This window comes from Chrysochloris asiatica, unplaced genomic scaffold, assembly GCF_000296735.1.
Source record: "Chrysochloris asiatica unplaced genomic scaffold, ChrAsi1.0 scaffold00021, whole genome shotgun sequence".
NCBI classification, from domain to species: Eukaryota; Metazoa; Chordata; class Mammalia; order Afrosoricida; family Chrysochloridae; genus Chrysochloris; species Chrysochloris asiatica.
This window is the reverse complement of record NW_006408539.1, coordinates 19,829,657-19,850,046: the sequence shown is the minus strand read 5'-3', so window position 1 is coordinate 19,850,046 and position 20,390 is coordinate 19,829,657. Positions and strand designations below refer to the sequence as shown.

Genomic DNA, 20,390 nt, shown 5'->3' with positions numbered 1-20,390 from the left:
TTGAGGTTCACTTAACATGTGAAATGTCTCCATTATCCTACTCGTATAAAAATGCCTATTCTTTCAAAGATAGAGTTATCACATGCTGTTGTTGTTAATTTCCATCTAGGTGGTTCCAAGTCACACTGACTCTGAATAGTTTCTGAAATGCGGCTGGCGGGCTTGAACCGCTGACCTTGAGATTAATGGTGCAGTGTTGATCCTACAGCACCAAAGCAGGACCCCATTTATCACACAGGCTCATTTATGTTTTAAAAGACATATCTCATGGACAGCTAATCTATCATTCAAATATGTATAAGGGGGCTTCAAAGAATTTGTGGAAAAAATACAATTCCATTTTCCCACAAACTTTTTGCAGCCCCCAAATATCATTTTTCAGTTATAAAGATCACAGTTTCCATCTATAAATTGTATGTGACACTCATTATCACTTATATGGATTACCCACCATTGCCTCCTAGGTACAAACTTGGTACTTTGTGAATCATTTTGATTTTCTTATGGCTTCATTCATTCATTCATTCATTCACTCATTCATGTATTCAGCAAATATGACTGGTCATCTGTATGTTTTAGAAAGTCACTCATGGTCATCAAGTCGACTCTGACTCACAGTGACCCTGCATAGGGTTTCTGAGGCTCTAAATCTTTACAGGAGGAGAAAGCCTCATCTTTCTCCCAAGGAACAGCTGGAGGATTTAAACTGCTGACCTTGAGATTAACAAGTCAGTGCTTATTTTACAGTACCACCAAGGCTCCTTATCTTCATGAGTATATAAACACATGTTCCAAGGCTGTAAATCTTTACAGGATCAGAAAGCCTCATCTTTCTCCTGCAGAACAGCTGGTAGTTTCGAACTGCTGACTCTGAGGGTTGGCAGCCCAATTTGTAAACTTTAAACTACCAGAGCTCATATGGGATAGAAACAAATAATTTCAAAATTCAATGAGTAATAAATATTTATGAAGGAGTCAACATCTGGCTGGACTAGAGTGTTATTAAGGAAGTTGGGCCAGGCATGGAGAAAGACCGAGCAGCCCAACACATAATCTCATTGAAGTTTATTTTTTATTCTCATTGAGAATGAGCGATCTTGTCAAGGCCACCAAATCCCAAATCCCAATGTCATTATCAGTGAGTGAATTCTGACTCATAGCAAGCCTACAGGACAGAGGAGAACTGTCCCACATGGTTTCCAAGCTTTGTAAATCTTTGTGGTAGCATACCGCCTCATTTTTCTCCTAGCGTGGCTGGTGAGTTCAAACCACCAACCTTTTGGTTAACAGTCAAGTGGTTAAGCACAATGCCACCAGGCCAAAGAGACTGCAGGGTGTCTCTAGACCAAGGCTGTCCACACGCAGCCCTGGTGGTTATTCAACTTCTGGATCACACCACCTCAGGGTTTTCCTCCTTTTATAACAGTCCCACTGACTAGAATTTGAACAGAAGCATTAGAAATGCAAAAAAAAAAAAAAGCTTGAGAAATTATTTGAAACAATTCCTAAATCAAGAGACAGAGAGAAACCATAGATACTTTTACAGTCAGTAAGAAATACTTCTAACTTGGATGTTGGGACGGATGACGTACCCAAAAGAGAAGAGAGATCCTTGGGGAGTTATGAAGAGTTGGCTTTTGCTGCTCTGGATCCAATGGCCTGGGTTGAGTCAATTACAGACTGAGCTGAAAGCAGGAGGACTGGTGTTTTGTCTTAAAAAGAACCAAAATTAATTTCAAGGCAACTTCTGAGGCTGCAAGTGGAGTATGGAGTCATATAAGCCCTCTTGTTGTTGTTGTTGTTGTCAAGTGTCGTCAAGTCGGTTCCGACCCATAGCGACCCTGTACAGGGTTTCCGAGGGTGTAAATCCTTACGGGAGTAGAAAGCCTCATCTTTCTCCCGCGGAGCAACTGGTAGTTTTGAACCACTGACCTTAAGGTTCGCAGCCCGATTGGTAACCACTACGCTACCAGAGCTCCTTAGCTTCTGTAAATGTCAGGCAAGGGCAATTGGATTCCTTCAGTGTATCTGGGAATGACCAATTTGAGAGATCACATCCATATTTTTAAACAAGAGTAGTGAATGTTTCTGTCCTTTACATTTTCTTAATGTGGATAGCTTTATATCTTAACAAACAAAACATCTATCAAACACACAAACAAATCAGTTGCCATTGACCACACTTCTTGGTGGACTCAAACCAACCTTTGGGTAGGTGGCTATACTGATTAACCATCTGAACCACCCAGAGGCTTTTTTTTATCTCCCAGTACTTAGTCTTAATCCTTTTCCTGAGATTTTTAAAACTGCTCTAGTTGTCAGCAAAATCTTCAATTCAAAGTCACTGTATCTTAAGGTCATTTCACCTAGGCTATTCCCCCTTCTGAATTTCCCCATATTCAGAATGCACTGAATATTTAAACCATGATTTATATTTCCTGTTTGCTAATCTTCAAAATGGAGTGCTGGTGGCTGCTGTGAGGTAAGCACTGAACTGTTAACCACAGGGTCGGTAGTTCAGACTCACCAACGCCTTCTTGGGAGAAAGATGAGACTGTCTGCAACCATAAAGATTTACAGTTTTGGAAATCCTACGAGTCACTATAAGTTGGAACCTACTTGATGGAACCTAGCTACAACTATCTTCAAAACAAATAGATAAGGTCATATGTGAGGGATTTCTAATCACATGTCTAGTAGCTGTTTTCCATTTATTTTTAACAGAACTCTGCTTTTGTTGCTGTTGCTATTAACGTGTCATCGAGTCATTTCCAACTCATAGCAACCCTGCATAGGGTTTCCAAGGAGTGGCTGGTGAGTTTGAACCACCAACTATGTGGTTCAAATGGACCTTGCAGTCCAGTGCTTGTCCAATAGTGCCATACTAGGACTCCCTTCTTCTGTAGTTGATGTTAAGGGCTGTTGAGTTGGTTCTGCTTCATAGCAACCTTGTGTAGGGTGAACCTGAACCTGCCGGTCTTGTGGTTCAAACTGTATTGCGGTCCAGTGCTTCTGTTTGAGGTAGCCATATGTCCAGCTGAAAAATTACATTTTCTAGCCTCTCTTGTTGGTGTAGTGTCGTTATATCTCTATTCCAGCCAATAAGACACAGAAAACAGTCTCCCTGAAGACATGCTGAAAAAAACATATGGTGTTATGGACTGAACTGTGATTACCCCAAAATAAAAGTCAATGTGGCTGCATCATAATTCTCAGTATTGTGTGATCGTCCTCTATTTTGTGATCTGACATAATCATGCCATGTGTTGCAAGTCCTGGTGTGTCTATGTCGGATAAGCACTCAACTGCTACCCACAAGGTCAGCAGTTCACTGCTCCGTGGAAATTCTACAGTATCGCTATGAACAGAACTGGCTCAATGACACTTAACAACAACAACAACAAAATGATGCTGATATGGCAGAATAAGAGGCAGTTATGCTAATGGGGCAGGAGACAACCTCAATGATTAGGTTATATCTTGAGTCAATCTCATCTGAGATATAAAGTAGACCGAACGATTGTGATGAGAAAGCGGGATCTCAGGACAACCAAGAAAGGAGAGCTAGGAGTGGAGGACATTGTTTGGACCCAGGGTCCCTGCACTCAGAACCTCCTAGACCCATAGGAAGATGGCTGCCGAGACACTTGGAGATCTCCAGGGAACGCTGAGCTCACAGATGTTGAAAGGAGACAGGGACCTTCTCCCAGAGCGAGAAAGCCTTCAGGTAGAGCTGGTGCATTATTCAAATGCATCACTTCTAGCTCCTAAACTGTGAGAAAACAAAATGTTGTTTGTTAAAGCCATACACTGTGGTGTTTCCATTGTAGCATCACTAGAAAGCCAAGACAGATAGGAGTTGCTAGGTCTGTTGGCATTTGATGTTCACCCTTTCTCTTTTCTCTCACAGGGGACATGAACACAATCTAAAGAGATCTTGTAAATATGTGATGATTGGATTGAAAAAAAATCAGCCAAGGCCCTTGATAATGTCATGTTGCCAAATGAACAGTTCTTCACTGCAAAGCTCCAGACTTCTCATTATGAACTCATCAGTATTAAGCTTTGTTGGTACCAGCCAAGTACAACTTAGAACTAAGGCAGGCAGGTGGTATCAGTTCTGTAGCTCAGTACTGGAGACCAATGTCTCACAGTTGGTAGTTGGTGAGGCCAGAATTCAGAGTCCTGTCAGTCTGAGCCACCTTTCCAGGATATGCACTTACTAGAGAAAGATGAGACTTTCTGCTCCTGGAAAGAGTTACAGCCTCAGAAACCCTCTACAGGGTCGCTGTGAGTTGTCACCAACTCCATGGCACACAACCATAACACTATCGCTTCTAAATGAACCTCAAGTCTCTGCCTCCTCAAACTTTATGACCCAGTCATTTCTTTTCATTTTTCATTCACTACTCTCCTGTCTAAACCTCTAAATCAAAGGTTTGTATTAACGGAGGAATGAAAATAATGCATGCTTCCTCATTTCAGTGCTTCTCTTCATGTTGGACTTTCATTGCTGCTGCTGCTGTGTGCCATCAACTCATAGCGATGATATATAGGGTTTCCAAGGCTGCAAATGTTTACATGTACAGAAAGTCTCATCTTTCTCCCAAACAGTGACTAGTGGATTCCAACAGCTGACCTTGCAGTTAGCAGCCCAACCCATAACCCACTACGCTACCAGGACTCCTATTATTCCATTCTATTTCCCTCCTGTTCAGTTGTCTTGATCCTGATGCTCACTTGAGACAGACGTACAGCATCACATTAAGTAGAAAACGTTTCCAATTGTATCAGAAATAATGTCTTTGGAAGAACGCATGTCCATTTATGATCCATGTTAATTCCACACGCTTACTGCATTGTACTACAATGAAACGTAAACTGTGAATTAAGAGAAAATATTTCAGTCATGACCCTACCGCTAACCTATTCTACTAATCTGGATATTTTCATATGCCATTTTTAGGCTATTTCTTCATGGGCAAAATAAGAATGTTGTACATGGTGACTTCTGATTTCCAGGTTGAACAATGGGTGGGTTTTGAGTTTTCATGTAAGATCTTCTACAACAAATGGGAATGAGGCTGGAACTGCACCTTCTACACTGTCTCATCCTTGTTGTTATTATTGCTGTGTGTTGTTGAATAGGTTCCAACTATCGTGCATTGGGTTTCCAAGGAGTGGTTGGTGGGTTTGAACCACTGACTTTATGGTAAGCAATCTAGTGCCACACCAGGGCTCTAAAACACTCTTGGTTTGCAGCAAATTCCCTACAAAAGGAATAGTCTAATAAATGCCTGCTATGATCACTCCTACAAGTCCTGGTGGGGTGCTGTAGGACACTGAATCTTAAGGTCAGTCTGAACCCCAGGATTGGTGGTTCAAACTCACCAGCTGCTCCATGGAAACACTCTACAGGGTTGCTATTAGTCCGAACTGACTCAACAGCATTTAACAACAACAGTGATTACTGCAGACCTGGTATGGTGCTGTAGGATCAGCACTGGACAGCGATCCACGACATCAGCCGTTGAAACCCTATACAGGGTTCATAATGAGTTGGAACTGACTTGATGACACAACAGTGTGATCACTGCTGCTACTGGAAAAGCTATGGAGAGCAATGAAATGTGCTCTGCTTTGCAATCCCCAGTGGCATTGGTATCCCTCAGCTATCCGTTTGCAAGTCAGTGTTTGCAAACAGAATGTGCAGATGAGTGGACTGGTCTACCACAAATGTATCAGCACTATTCCAAGAGCGGCACGTGATAATGTAATGTGTGGACATGAACAGATCTGAACCATAGAAATAGCTGAATCATTCATGATGAAGCCTTAATTTCTCAAAGTATGTGCACGTATATGTTTGTGCATATATGTGTATGCATGCATATATGTGTTGCTAAAAGGAGTGTATAAGTTTGGTTATGCTGTTTTTAAGTGCCGTTGAGTAGATTCTGATCCATAGATAGCCTGTATAGGGTTTTCAAGGAATGGCTAGTGGGCTTGAACCACTGACCTTAAGGTCCAGCAAATTATCCTCCAGTGTCCCACCAGGACTCCAAGTTTGGATACAGACTTCAATAAAATCCTAGAATCACATTTCTGTCTAACTAGAGAACTACTGCATGGGAATAGGAACAGTTGCCTTGCAGGGCTCTAATGAGAAGCAAATTTCTTTTATTACAAACAATTTACTTCAGTACTGAGTGATAGCAGATATGCTGTTTGCTGCTTCACACCCTCTTCTGATAATGGTAACAAGATGTTCCTTTGGGGATTGAAGCCTCTCTGATAGCATGGGATTTTGATAGAACTTGCAGACAAAGAAAAGAAAGGGGCTGGAACTGCTCCATTCTGTAGCAGCTTCCTGGGGGACTGCCTTGTCCTTTCATTCCTGTTACGTTTATTTATTAGGGATCCATTCTCCTGTTTTCTGAAGACTGGCAATGCAACTTTGGCTATGATTGTGAGAGAAAACACAAATTATGACATTATTTTTTTCCACAAAAAAAGTTAACTGTGGCAAATTTCTGTTGTTTACTGTTAAAGAACTGTGTTGTGTGTTGTTGTTGTTGTTAAGTGGCATCAAGTTGGTTACAACTCATACGACCCTGTATAGGGTTTCCGAGGGTTTGAACCACCAACCTTGCAGTTAGCAGCCCAGTGCTTATCCTACAGCACCACACCAGGACTCTGGTATTGAGTAGGACACATATGTAATTAACTCCTTAATCTTTTAACCTGATATATGGTTCCCCATGATTTTTAGCAAAGAGGATTATAGATTGTTGCATTACTTCATTAATCAAACTTTTCTATAGGTATTTTAACAATGGGAAATATTGCAGGGGCAAATCAGGAGATATAATTTTTAATAATTCATTTTACATAGAGTCTTCTTAAAAACTCTTTGGGAGCAGAGTTTTAATTTGTGAGCAACTGTCTAACTGCAAGGTTGGCAGTTCAAACCCACCAGTCGCTTCCCAGGAAAACATATATAGGGTCGATATGAGTGGGAAGTGACTAGATGGTACTTAACAACAACAAACGAGATAGAACAATGGGTCAAATAAACTAGCAATATAGGTACAGTAATTCATACACACACTCCATTTTATGTTGCCACCATATCTGAACATGCACTTTTTCTTTCATTTTTAGTGATAATGTTGGTAAATCAAGCAGCCTTTGGGAAGAAAATACATTTCATATTCTTCTCACAAAATGATTTTTGTTACTTCTCTAGTTAACCAACTTTACTGTCAACATTATTTCTTTATGCATGTTACCAGCTTATTACATTTCTTGTAAAATCAGATACTCACAAATTATTTAGATTAAAAATATGTACAAATATATGCCTGCATACAAACTCCTTAAAATACACACTGAATTATTCAAACATCCCAAATGTGCTCATTCTTGTCACATTACATAATGTAATGTTTGATATTATTTTATCACCTTTTATCTGAAGACATACACTCCCTGGAATGCCAAAAGAGCCCTCAGGTAAATATTAGTGTATCTACGTATCCTTGAACATAAATATAAATGCTGTTCTATGCTTAAATTGTCTTGTAAGTGTCTAAAACGATTCCCTTTCCTTTGTATTTGCCTGCCTTCAACTCTGATCTTGTTTGTAATGAATGAGACCATGTTTCAATTCATTGACTATTTTGAGTGTTGGGACTTTGGGCTGGCTGTTCTGCTACAGAAATGAATTTGCTGATTTCATAAGAGAGAATTAGACTCCCAGGGAACAGAAAACTGAAACAAAAACCAGGCTTTGCATGATGGTTGCTTGGCTTGTCCAAGTCCTGCCATCCCTCAAAGCTCTGTGAAGCCCTTTCAGCGCTCCCAGAGTGATTACAATTTATCTTGCAATTTGTGGTGCTATAGTTCTGGCACTTTCTTCTTCCCGTTGTTTACTGTTCTATGGGATCTTACTTCTTCCAGCCAACTCAAAGTTCCTTGCAATCTGAGGACATGTTTAATTCATCTGTGTTTTCCTGTCAATATTTTCTCCACTGCACAGAGCAGGTTATTAACAATTGCATGTTGATCCACGGGTCTGTCCATCGATGCTGACACGAGAAGTGGATGGTCCTCTGGATGTAATGCTGCTCTTATAATTTACATCCTACTGTTGACTCACGGAGTCAGGTTTCTATCATTCAAAGAGATGGCCAGACACAGCAGAACACAGTCTGCCCCTCCAAGTACAACAGATAAAGCCTTTTAGGTGCTATTCATGGCTCAAATAAACAAGTTCTGAAAACTAAGGGCTGAAAGGGTAGTTTGCCTTCATCTTTCCAAGTTTGTTTTAAAACCTGTGTCTTTTTTGGGCTAAGAAATCTCAAGTTTCTCCTAATTTCCACCTTCAGCTTTGACTGTACTCTCTAGTTTCCATACAAGACGGAGAAAATTTTAATGGAATCATGAGTTAGGTAAGCTCTCAGGATGACATGTATTGCTACTGTTGTTGTTGTTAAGTGTCCTTGAGACAGTTCCAACTCGCAGTAACCCTGTATAGGGTTTCTGAGGTTTGAACCGCCAACCATGTGGCTACCAATCCAGAGCTTTGCTAGTGTCACTCCAGTGCTGATGCGTCATGTCCAACTCATAGTGACTCCGTGTGGCAAAGCAGAAACTGGGTTTTCCAGGTTATAATCTTTGCAGGAGGAATAGAGAGCCAGACCTTTTTCTTGTGGAGCTATTGGTTGGGTTTGATCCATCAACCTTTTGGCTAGTTGTAAAGTATAAGACATATATAACATTTTACAATAATGTCATAAACTGGGATTTACCTTTGTTTAAACTTTCCACCTATTATTTCTACGCAGGCATATTGGCAAGGTACCAACAGTCATCATGTAAGAGCCCAGTCTTCTTTGAAAGATGCAGCAAGATGTATTGAGAAGTTATTCATAGTCCTACTCTGGTACATTCATAGAGTAGGTGGTTGTTGTATGCTGTCGAGTTTCTCCGAGGCTGTAAATCTTTGTGGGAGCAGAAAGCCTCATCTTTCATTCGAAGCAACATGTCTCAAGGGAGCTGAATGCAAATCCAACTGAAAGAAGGCTAGTCTATCTTCTCAATGGGTGCGCCTGGCCTCAGTGATTGCTTAAGCTAGGACCCCCACCCTCCCATGAGGCCTGGTAGTGAGCACAGATTAATTTTTTTTCTTAAATTAAGACACTCCCTTAGAACACCGAGGATTGTCTAACATAGCAAAGTGAATAAAATATACACTCAACCAAACACAAAAAATAAAAAAACTTAGAAGCTGGGGCGATAAGCCTATAAAATCTCAGTAAGAGAGACTGGCAAACTTCATGATGTTTTTTGGAGAATCAGGATTCACTTAGGTAAAAGCAGCAGCATGCCAGCACGCACTATTTCAAAGGCACACGGGCACTACAGGCAGAGCAAGGGCGTCATTCAGACCTGCTCTGGACAAGGCGGAAACCGTATGCTTCATGCAGTAGACCCACTGGCAATGCCACTCAAGGGGTTCCAAGAGTGGTTTTGAGGTATCTCAGCAGGATCCTGAGTTACTTAGTGTAGGTAGAAAGAAACACACGCTGTGCAAGTTAGGTGTCTCCTTAGAAGAGGAGTTCTGTTTTGCCTTGCTTGGGGCAAATGAAAAGATTTCCTTCCAGAGTTCTAATCTCTTGCCCCCTATATAAGTGACTATCCCAAATTAATATGGCATATGCTAGATGTCAGTGTTATGATACAAAGAATGAATTATAACATAATTTCTAACACTGATTATCCAATTTCCCATATTGTTTTTACAATTCAAATATTACCATCTTAATTTTAAACAATTACAATGAAACAAATATTGTGTTTTCATGCCTCCAAGAAATGCAGTATTTTCAAGAGTATGGAAGTACAAAACCCATAATTATAAAACTCTTTTGTTTCCATGTGAATCTGGAGAGTTACTTTAGCTTGTTCCTCAGCAGACTGGTAACTGCCCCCCAACCCCGACCCCACCAGCATGAGCTCAAGAAGTCTGCATTTGATCATTACTGGAATGCCCAAGACAAACACGTGTGTAGCAATCAAGTAGCTGCATAATATTTTTCTATATATTGGGATGGAGTTCTAGTCTGGCACTGCAAGATAAGCACTGGACTGAAAGGTCAGTATGTACCACAAGGTTGGCTGTTCAAACTCACTAGCCGCTCCTAAGAAACCGTATACAGGGTGGCTTTGAGGGAGTACTGACGCCATGACACTTAACAACAACATATATTGGGATACATACGAATATAAACTGTCTTCAATATAGACTACTAATATAATTGCACACAACATGTTGCTATTACATGCTGTCGAGTCATTTCCAACTCATAGTGACCCTGGATCTCTGTTTTCATGGACTTTTGTTGTTGTTGCATGCTGCCGAGTCAGATCAGACTCACAGCAATGCTGTATAGGGTTTACGAGGAGCTACTGGTGGGTTTGAACCACTGACTTCATGGTTAGTGGTCCAGTTTTCTCTGACTTTCGTGGCATCAAAATAAAATGGCAGGAAGACAATAAAATGACTACAGTCTTTAACAATGCTTAATATTGAAGTCATGACTCCATTTATAATAATTATTTCATTTCCTTTTCTTTCTTTCATCCAAAAAGCCTGGGATAAAGCAGGTAATCAGGGTACATTTTCCTTTTCACTAACTTACCTGAGAACTTAGGACGTTAAGTGAGTAATCCCTAAGATCTCCCATCAAACAGTAGTACTTAGGAAGAAAACCAGTATTCTAGAGAATGCCTAGATGTAAACATATCATCACCTCATTTCTAAATAAAGAGGTTAGTCTTGTAAAGGATATCATGACAGGGCAGTGGGAAAGTAAGATATGGAAGACAGATCCAGGAGAATCTAAGCCATAATGATTGTGCTGAGCTTCAAAGTCAAACGTGTAAGATAAGGAAATGTTTGCTGAGTGATCAAGCTTAGGGATCCCTCACTTAACGTCCTAAGTTCCCAAGTAAGGTAGTTAATCTAAAAGTCTGTGGTTAATTTATAAACAGAACACTGTAATATAAGCACAGAACTGCAACCACAAGGTCAATGGTTCAAAACCACCAGCCACTTCCAGAAACCTTATACAGGGTTGCTGGGAGTAAGAACCAACTTGCTGGTACTTAACAACAATTTTAATACAAAACATTTCTTGTTTTAAAAATTATTTCATTGTAATTACGAAGAAAGCTTACACAGCTAATTGTTGTTATTGTTGTTGTTAAGTGCCGTCAAGTCCGTTCTGACTCACAGCAACCCTACATAGGGTTTCCAATGAGCAGCTGGTGGGTTTGAACTGTCAACCTTGTGATCTGTAGTCCAGTGATGATCCACACCACCAGACCAGAAGTCCACACAGCTAATTAGGTTCACATTTAACAATTTGTTCATTGATCTTGGTTCCATTTTCTACACTGTGTAAGCATTTCCATTCTGATTATTCTGTTTCCAATAATCTAGCTCCTCTGCCTCCTTTACCTGCTCATCTTTGACTTAGCATAAATATCCTGGTGTGGGACTATAGGAAAAACACTTGACTGCAAGGTTGGTTTGAACCCAAAGGTCAGCAGTTCCAACTCACCAGCTGCTCTTCGGAAACCCTCCACTACAACTTCAGAACCAACTTGACAGCACTTAACAACAAGAAGTCTCTTACGGATGGTTATTGAAAGCCATGCAGTACTTGTGGGTGATACTGCTTATTTCAAAGGCCAATTTATTAGTTATCAGCAAGGTTTCCTCCAGGCATGCATTCAGTTTCCATTTGTAAAGGTATCTCAGGGCGATAATCTCAGAGACCAGGTGTGGCGCTATAGGATAAGCACTCGGCCTCAAGTCAGTTTGAACTGTAAGGCTGTCGGTTCAAACTCACCAGCCACTCATCGGAAACACTATACAAGGTCGCTATGACTCAGAACTGAGTGGACGGCACTTAACAACAACAGGGTGATAATTTCAGGGAATCTTCTAGTCTATACCAGTACAGTAAGGAATGGTCTTTTTTTTTTTAGGAATTTGAGCCTTGTTCTACATTTTTCTTCAATTTTATGTGTGATCACCGATTATGTCTATGCAAATGCTTTAAACTGTTTGCATCATGATAAGCTTTGCATATCATTGCAGTGGGTGTTCCAGAACACTTGACTGTGCTCATGAGGAACCTGTACCTAGGCCAAGAGGTAATCCTTCAAACAGAACAAGGGAGTATGAAATGGTTTAAAATCAGGAAAGGTACGTGCCAGAGTTGTACTCATTAAGCCTACTTATTCGATCTGTTTGCTAAGTACATAATCCAAGAAGCTGCATTATAGAAAGAAGAATGTGACATCAGGATCGGAGGAAGTCTCAATAACATCCTGCAATATGCAGAAGATACAATCTTGCTTTCTGGAAGAGGATTTAAAATACTTATCAAAGACCAAAGCCTTCAGTATGGGTCGCACCTTAAAGTAAGGAAAACAAAAGTCTTTACCATTGAACCAGTAAATAACAACATGATAAATGGAGAAAAGATTGAAGTTATCAAAGACTACATTTTGCTTAGATCCACACTCAACACTGGTGCAAGCAGCAACCATGAAATCAAATGATGTATTGCATTAGGCGAATCTGTTTCACAAGACCTCTTTAAAGTGTTCAAGAGTGAAGACAGCAGTTTGAGGACTGAGGTGGGCCTGACTCATATGCATATGGAAGTTGGACAATGAATAAGGAAGACTGTAGAAGAGTCTATGCATTTGGATTACAGTGTTGGAAAAGAATATTGAAAGTACCATGGATTGCCAGAGAACAAGCAAATCCGTGTTGGAAGAAATACAGCTAGAATGCGCCTTAGAAGCCAGGATGTTTAGACTTCGTCTTTCAGAATTTGGGCATACTATCAAGAGGGACGAGTCTCTGGAGTAGGACATCATGCTTGGTAAAGTGGAGGGTCAATGACAAGGAGGAAGACCCCAATGAGATGGACTGGCACAGTGGCAGCAGCAATGGGCTCAACCAGAACCACTGTGAGGATGGCACAGGCTAAGGCAGTGTTCTAGTATCTTGACGTTAAAAGTCAAAATCAACCTGACGGAGATGAACAACAACACTGTGTCCCTGGCCCAAACGGTGGTTGGTTGAAGCTGAGCAACATCTAGGTCACCTGGTCTCAGAATAGATGAGCCTGTGGTCCATGTGAGCTCTCAGTCCTGTGGACTAGCTTTTTTGGCTAGTCTCTGGTTTCCTTCTTAGTCTTTTGCTCCCAGTGAGTACAAACCAATGGCTGCCACTTAGATGGCCGCTTACAAGTTTTGAAGACCCTAGATGTGAGTCACTAGGCTAGAATGGGGATAACTATCTGTTTGAATAATATGCCAATGAACTGATCTGTCCCCCAAGATGTTTACTGATTTTTTTAGCCTAATAGTCTTTGTCAAGGAAGCCTGGTGGCTCTGTAGGATAAGCACTGGACTCTGAACCACAAGGTCAGCGGTTTGAACTCACTAGCTGCTCTGCAGGAGAAAGATGAAGCTTTCTGCTCCACAAAATATATACAGTCTCTAGACCTGGTCATGTAGTGGTTACTCATTGGGCTGCTAACTGCAAGGTCACCAATTTGAATCATCTAGCTGCTCTGTGGGAGAAAGGTGGGGCTTTCTGCTCCCATAAAGATTAAACCCTCTACAGAGTCGTTACGATTCAGGACACACTTGGCACATCAACATCACTGTCATCACCACAAGAACGCTATGCAGGATTGCTACAAGTCGGAACCAACCCAGCAGCACTTAACAACAAGAACGGCAGGCTTTGGCATAACAAATTGAACTTGTAAAGGGAAAAGTGAAATGTATTACTTATAAACCCAAACTAAGACATTTGATACAATGTGGACCCATATGAAAAATAATTGGTTCAATTCTAAATTTAAATTGTTTATATAATTTTTTTCTAATATACACATTTATCTTATAATTAGGATATTCAGCACTTCATTTTTTAATGCTGTTTGCTTTGAAAGAGGTTCAGGAGGTCTGGTTTACTAGAAGGAAACATCAGCCATGGCTTGTGGCTAATCAAAGACAAAGCAAAGCCATTGCCATGGAGCGGATTCTGACTCATAGCAACTCAAATCTTCTAGGACACAGGAGAATTGCTCCTTAGGATTTATGGGAGCACACAGCCTCATCTTTTTCCATTCAAAGCAGCTGGTGGGTTTGAACCACTGACTTTGAAGTTCCTAGTCCAATACGTAACCCGCAGTGAATTAACAGGATTCTCAGAAAAAAACTGCTTCATTATATGTCTTAGGCCATCAGGTGGGACACTATTGAATTAGTAAAATGTTGTCTCTCTGATCCCATTTCACTTTTTGCTCTTAACGGCTCAATTAAGATTTACACTGGTTTTAGTTGCTCTGTACAAAAAGCCTAGTAATGTAGCAAGGTGAGCTGTGAATAAAGATAGGCAGAGTGACGTCAAATCGTAGAAAAGACGAGCAGGGCTCAGTTACCTCACTGGGCTGTTGGAGGAATCTGGGTCATGAGCTGCCACGGTGCCGATAATATTCCCAACTTGGGTGGCTTCCGACACCTCCATGGGATACAGAGGGGAGGAAAACACAGGGGGCTCATCCACATCCTCCACAATTATCTTCACCGTAGTCATGTCGCTGAATGGCCCCAAGCTCAGGAAGCGAGGGTCAGCGTCTTTGTTTGCTGCTTCTATCCTGAGTGTGTAACTAGTTTTGGTTTCGAAATCCAGTTCCTGTATGGAAAGTGATTAGAAAAATTAAATTACCAATTAAATAGTCAGCAAAGCAGAGCTTTTTCATTTATGAATGTCAATAAACATAGAAATCACTGGCTACGAAAACGCACCATCAGCATTCAGAAAAAAATAATAAACAATGACGCTAATCACAGACAAGGGCCCAGGCCTTGGCACTAACTAATCCGCTCTGCTGTCAGACACTGCTCAGACAAACGCAGTTCTCAGATGTTGTTTGAACTGCAGTGGGTTGAGATTTTAAAATCTTCTCCAACAGTAATATCAGTGCAGTACTCTTCAACCATGGAATTGAACTGCACTGCCCTGAGGTAAGAATTTAAAAAAAGAAAGAAAGAAAAATGTGGCTGTCCACTGAAATTCTCACTGAAAAGGTCAGTTTCAACGATTCTGTGGGACTTCATTAGGATCTTGAGCTTCCAGGTGTTTAAAGGCAGCCACAAAGGAAGGAGGAAGTGACTGGGGTTCTGCCTTCTGTAAACACCTCTTTTCTTCTGGAGGCAGCATCTATCACTACCTCCATTGTCCCGCCATCAATACACACTATGTTTTTCCGTATTTCTACTCAGTGGTTCACAGCTGTATTCCAGGATCTCTTCTGTGGTCAGTTCTCCAAGAGGATTTCTAAGTTCCTGAGTGGCACACATGGTTAACACTCAGCTGGAAACCCCAGACAGTGGTTTGAGTCCACCCAGAAGCACCGAGGAAGAAAGGCCTGATTAACTATTTCCATGAAGATGACACTCAAGAAACCCCTATGGAGCAGTTCTAGTCTAACACGTGCAGTCTCCTAAGTCACAGATGAACAACAAAAGACAAATCCAACACCAATTTCCTCAATTGGTGAACCCGTTTTGATAGCTTTTTAAAAAAATTCTAAGGGCAATTCGCATATTGTACAAGGGCAGTACCATCTCAGAAGAAAATAATTATATGCACAATATGTAGATACGGTTTATGGCAATAAAGACTCTTCATGTTCTTTCACGGCTATGAAGACTCCTCATTCTTTTTCTCACTTTCATTTCAGCCTCACCACTGGAAAACTGTCCTCAAATATTCTTTTCCATCGAAAAATATCAATTCTCAAAATATTCAAATGAATATAGAACTTCAGAGAAATATTGCCAAATATAAAGCAAATTTCATTTATTTAGCAGTACTTAATAAAAATGCATTAAGGGAAAACTGAGCTAAAGTGTAATGTTGAGAACTGTAATTAAACTCTATCCATTATGTATATGAACATACGTGTGTGTACTCACAGAGGCATGCAAATGTTCCAGCTCATTCTACAGAGGATTTGATGCTGATCAGAATAAATCAACCAATATAGTTACATAAAGATAAAACAAGGTTTATATGATAGCTATAAAATGTATATGTAAGTGTACAAGTGGACTTCAAAAGACTAGTTGAGGCTGGCTGATAAGAAGAGAGGGCATATGCACAAGAACACTCACACTTGCAGATAATACCAACTTGACCTGGCTTCAATGACTGGATGATCAGAGCTCAACCAGAAGAAGAAAGAAGAGGAATAAAAGAGTAATCTGATACAGTTTGATGAACTTGACCTACACCTATGAATGCAGTAGCTCAAAAGAGGGAACAAATCCTTACAGCAGGATCATTCCCACCTCCTCCATACACAGAGTAGGCAGGAATGGGCAACTTGGACATACAAACTTGTAGCCCCCCATTTTGGGTAGCCAAAATGGTGGAGGGCTACAAAGGCAAGAAGTGACTGGCTTACAAGCTTTCAAGAGGGAACCTAGATACAGAGGGCATGAAGGAAGGTAGAATCTCCACTGAGTAGTATACAATCTGTCTAGGCAGGGTTGATGAAATGAAATGAGGATAGGTCTCTTGTGATACAATAGTGAATAACTGTTATCAGGACTGCTTGTGAGGGTTGGAAATGTAAAGGTAGATGTTTACCAAGGAGGGGAGTGATTAACTTTTCAGCCTAGGAGTGGAGGTCCCTGGGACCATCAAGGGAGAAGAGCGGAGAGCGGGACCCTACCCAGAGAAGCAGTGATGCCTGAGATGGAGGCAGAGACGATGATGTGGAGAGATGGCGCAGTTGGGGACTTCAGACACAGAGAGGGAGAGGGGCTGTATGCTGACGACCAGGCTTGTAGTGCATACCCTTTGGTTGGTTGATGATGCATGGAGGGGATTGTAATCATGGCAATGAAACGATGTATAATAGGATGAATGTAAAACTAATGTTCTCCCATGTAAACTATCACATAATTCACAATAAAACATCAAAAAAAAAAAAAAGACTAGTTGAAAAATTGAAATGAAAAGATAATGGAATTTAAAAAAAAAACTTTTTGAAGCTCCTTGGTATGTGTGTGTATATGTATTTGTGCATATGACATAAGGATCCCAGGTGTGGCACTATGGGTTAATGGGCTGGACTGCAAAGTCAGTTTGGACTACAAGGTCAGTGGTTCAGTTTATCTGCTGCTCCTTGGAAACACTTACACAGGGTTTGTGTGGGTCATAAATGACTTGATGGCACTTAACAACAACAATATAATATAAATGCGTTCATTCTTAAGAATTACATAGATATTCCATCATTTATTTCCAGTTAGTAGAGAAAAAGAAGTAAGTAAATCAATACTCAAAATAGGCTAACAATCCAGGCAGTCCCTGAGTTATGAACTTTGGACTTATGGACAACTCCTACTTGTCCCTTAATGTTATGCAAATTTGCCCTCATGCTGAAACTACTGAAGCACATTCTTCATCACAATCACCTTTACTTGAGCACACACTGCTTTTAAATAATCGGAAAAACTTTGAGTCTGTTCTTCCCATTACAGGAAGGTTAAGAACCAAGTGTTCCTGTTCTGGCTCACCTACAAAGTCCACTTCAAGATCAGAGACTAGATCTCATTGGTAACCTAAGAACGTTTATTGAAATGTTGACTTGTATAATGTGTCTCATCTTCTACCTTTGAGCTCCAGAGTGTGGTTTGTTCAGTAGCAGTATTCCATTGCCTACTGTGATGCTCTACATAGAGGAAGTTCAACAAGTTCTTGCTAGGTTAGAAAAATCTAGAACACAAGAGACTCTTAACTGAATTATACTTTTGACCCAGAGAATCCTGACAGCAAAGTAGGTAGGGAAGTTGCAAAGAGAAACTAATGAATTTCTTGACCATAAAAAAAGAAAGAAAGAAAAATAAAAAAGCACTTTAGAAAATTGCTTTGGGGAAGCCAAGTTTTCATCCCTAACTGAGGATGCATAGAAACATGTGGCTATGTGGCACAGAGAACACCTAATGACCAAATTCAGTGACATATTTAAGTTGACGTGTTTTGTCTGCTGTCTAAGACTATGCTTGGTATAATCTAGTTTTCACCAGACCTGGTCACATAGGAGATGACATAGCTTCAGCAGATACAAGAAGAGGTCCAGATATGCCCTTGTCAAAGACTCATCAGGTGATCCTGACACACACCCTCTTATTTTAAGAAATCAGATGTCAGTCACTAAAATTCTCTTGGATCTGTTTGTAAATTCCAACTTATTTTGGAAACTGCTAGTGGCAGAGTGGTTAAACCACATGGCTACTAACAGAAAGGTTGTCAGTTGGAGTCCACTGGGCGCTCCAAGGGAGAAAGGTGCTGCAGTCTACTTCTGTCAAGATCTACAGCCTTGGAAACACTGCTCTGTCTTCTAGAGTCACTTTCAGTTGGAAATGACCCAACAACATAAATAAAACCAAGTATTCTTGTTTACTTAGAAACCCTACACAAACACATAAACCACGAAAGATCTTTTCATATTTTTACATTACTTATAAAATTGTGAGAGAAACCGCATTTCCAAATACTAAGTGTCTCTGTATGACTTCAAAACTAAGCAAAACCGACTATCACTGAGTCAATTCTAAACCACAGTGACCCTGCAGGGAGAGCAGAACTCCACTCTAGGCAGCCAAGGCTGTAAGCGTGCTCTAAGCTGACTGCCGTATCTTCTCCTTTACATTTCAGCAGCTGGTGGGTTCAAACCAGTAACCTTCTGGGTAGCAGCTGAGTGTGATATTGTTGTTGTTAAGTGCCGTTGAGTTGGTTCTGACTGATAGTGACCCTGGATACAGTTTCAGAGGAGCAGCTGGTGATTATCCTACATCTCTATAGGATACAATGTGTTTAAAAAAAAAAAAAAAAATTGTCACCTCATGTCTGCTCACTTCAGAACCACAGAAACCTTTCTGATGTTCACTCGGGTTTTCAACATGAAGAGAAGTGACACCAAATATTCTGTATTCAAGTAAAAATTTGACTGACCTATGAAAAAGTCATTTGAAATTTACTGCAGAAATGAATGCAATTATTTTATAGCAACTTTTTAAAAAATGTGTTTGAAAGGCGACCTGAGGTAAGCTGTGAACAAGTACAGTATTATGTATGGGGATTGCATGCCTAAAAGCCATTATGAAAATAGAGCAATAAAAGATTTCGTAAGAAATGCCTGGAGTCAAGATTGCAGACAAAAGGAATTGCTGAACAAAATTACTTTCAAAGAAAATCTGAATAAGTTGGACATCTAGTTTTCAAAGAGGGTTCCTGGGTGATGGATACGATTGCTAAAACAAACTCAAGAAAAAGTTTTTGCAATAATATTGTAATTCCGGTATTCTTACTCATTATTGTTTTCAAGTGATACATTTCATACATATTAGAATTAATTAGTAAAACTATGCTTTACAATTTAAAAAAAAAATTTAAATAGCAGTCAAGGAAAGAAAAAAACACCAAAAAGGTAAAGAAATAGAAGCAGTGTCAACCAAGACCAAGTGGCATATCATAGTCTACAAAGACAACATTCTGGATTCTACCTTGATGGACAGTGACGAGGGTCTTAGAAGCTCATAAGCAACCAGCTACAATGCAAGTATTGGTCTTTCTCAGGCCAGTGGAAAGACCAGTGAGGAGAACTGAAGATGCTTAGGCACAATCAGCCCAGTGGACTAGCAGACCACATGACTATCAGTCCCCACAACCCTGAGATCAGAAGAAGTAGATGGTGCCCAGCTACCACTACCAACCGCTCTGAAGGGGTCACATTAGAAGATTCTGGATAGAGTGGAAGAAAAATGTGGAAAAAGACCAAGCTTACAGGTTGGATAATGACTGGTGGAACCCCAAGACTATGCAACTTAGTCACCCTTTATGTCAATTTCCAGGGAAACGATAACAGTAAGGTGGATCACACACTTTAGAGTAATCAACCTTAAAACATCAACAACTAAAAAGTAAAATCAAAACCGATTCAATCAGATGTTTGAAATTACATATTGTTGGAAACAATACATTATTAGAAACTTACTGAAACACAATTTATAATGTGGCCAACAATCATTGTTAGGTGCTGTCTAGTAGGTTCCAATGCATTGCAGCCCTGTATACAACAGAAGGAGCACTGCCTGGTTCTGTGCCATTCAACAACAGCAAGCAATATGTACAATTCCTAATAACTGGGAGTCAAAACTGTCACACAGACCCTAACTAGGGATGACACAGATCAACTCGGGGATTGCTGCTG

General features: G+C 40.4%; 1 protein-coding gene across 1 annotated transcript in view; it reads right to left on the bottom strand.

The window, feature by feature from the left end:
- The window catches only part of CDH7 (cadherin 7, type 2), a 220,148-nt gene that overhangs the window by 44,292 nt on the left and 155,466 nt on the right, over window positions 1-20,390 (bottom strand). The window contains exon 7 of the mRNA XM_006837549.1: window positions 14,544-14,797. Within this exon, the coding sequence (XP_006837612.1) occupies window positions 14,544-14,797 (254 nt within the window). The remainder of the gene's footprint in view (window positions 1-14,543; window positions 14,798-20,390) is intronic.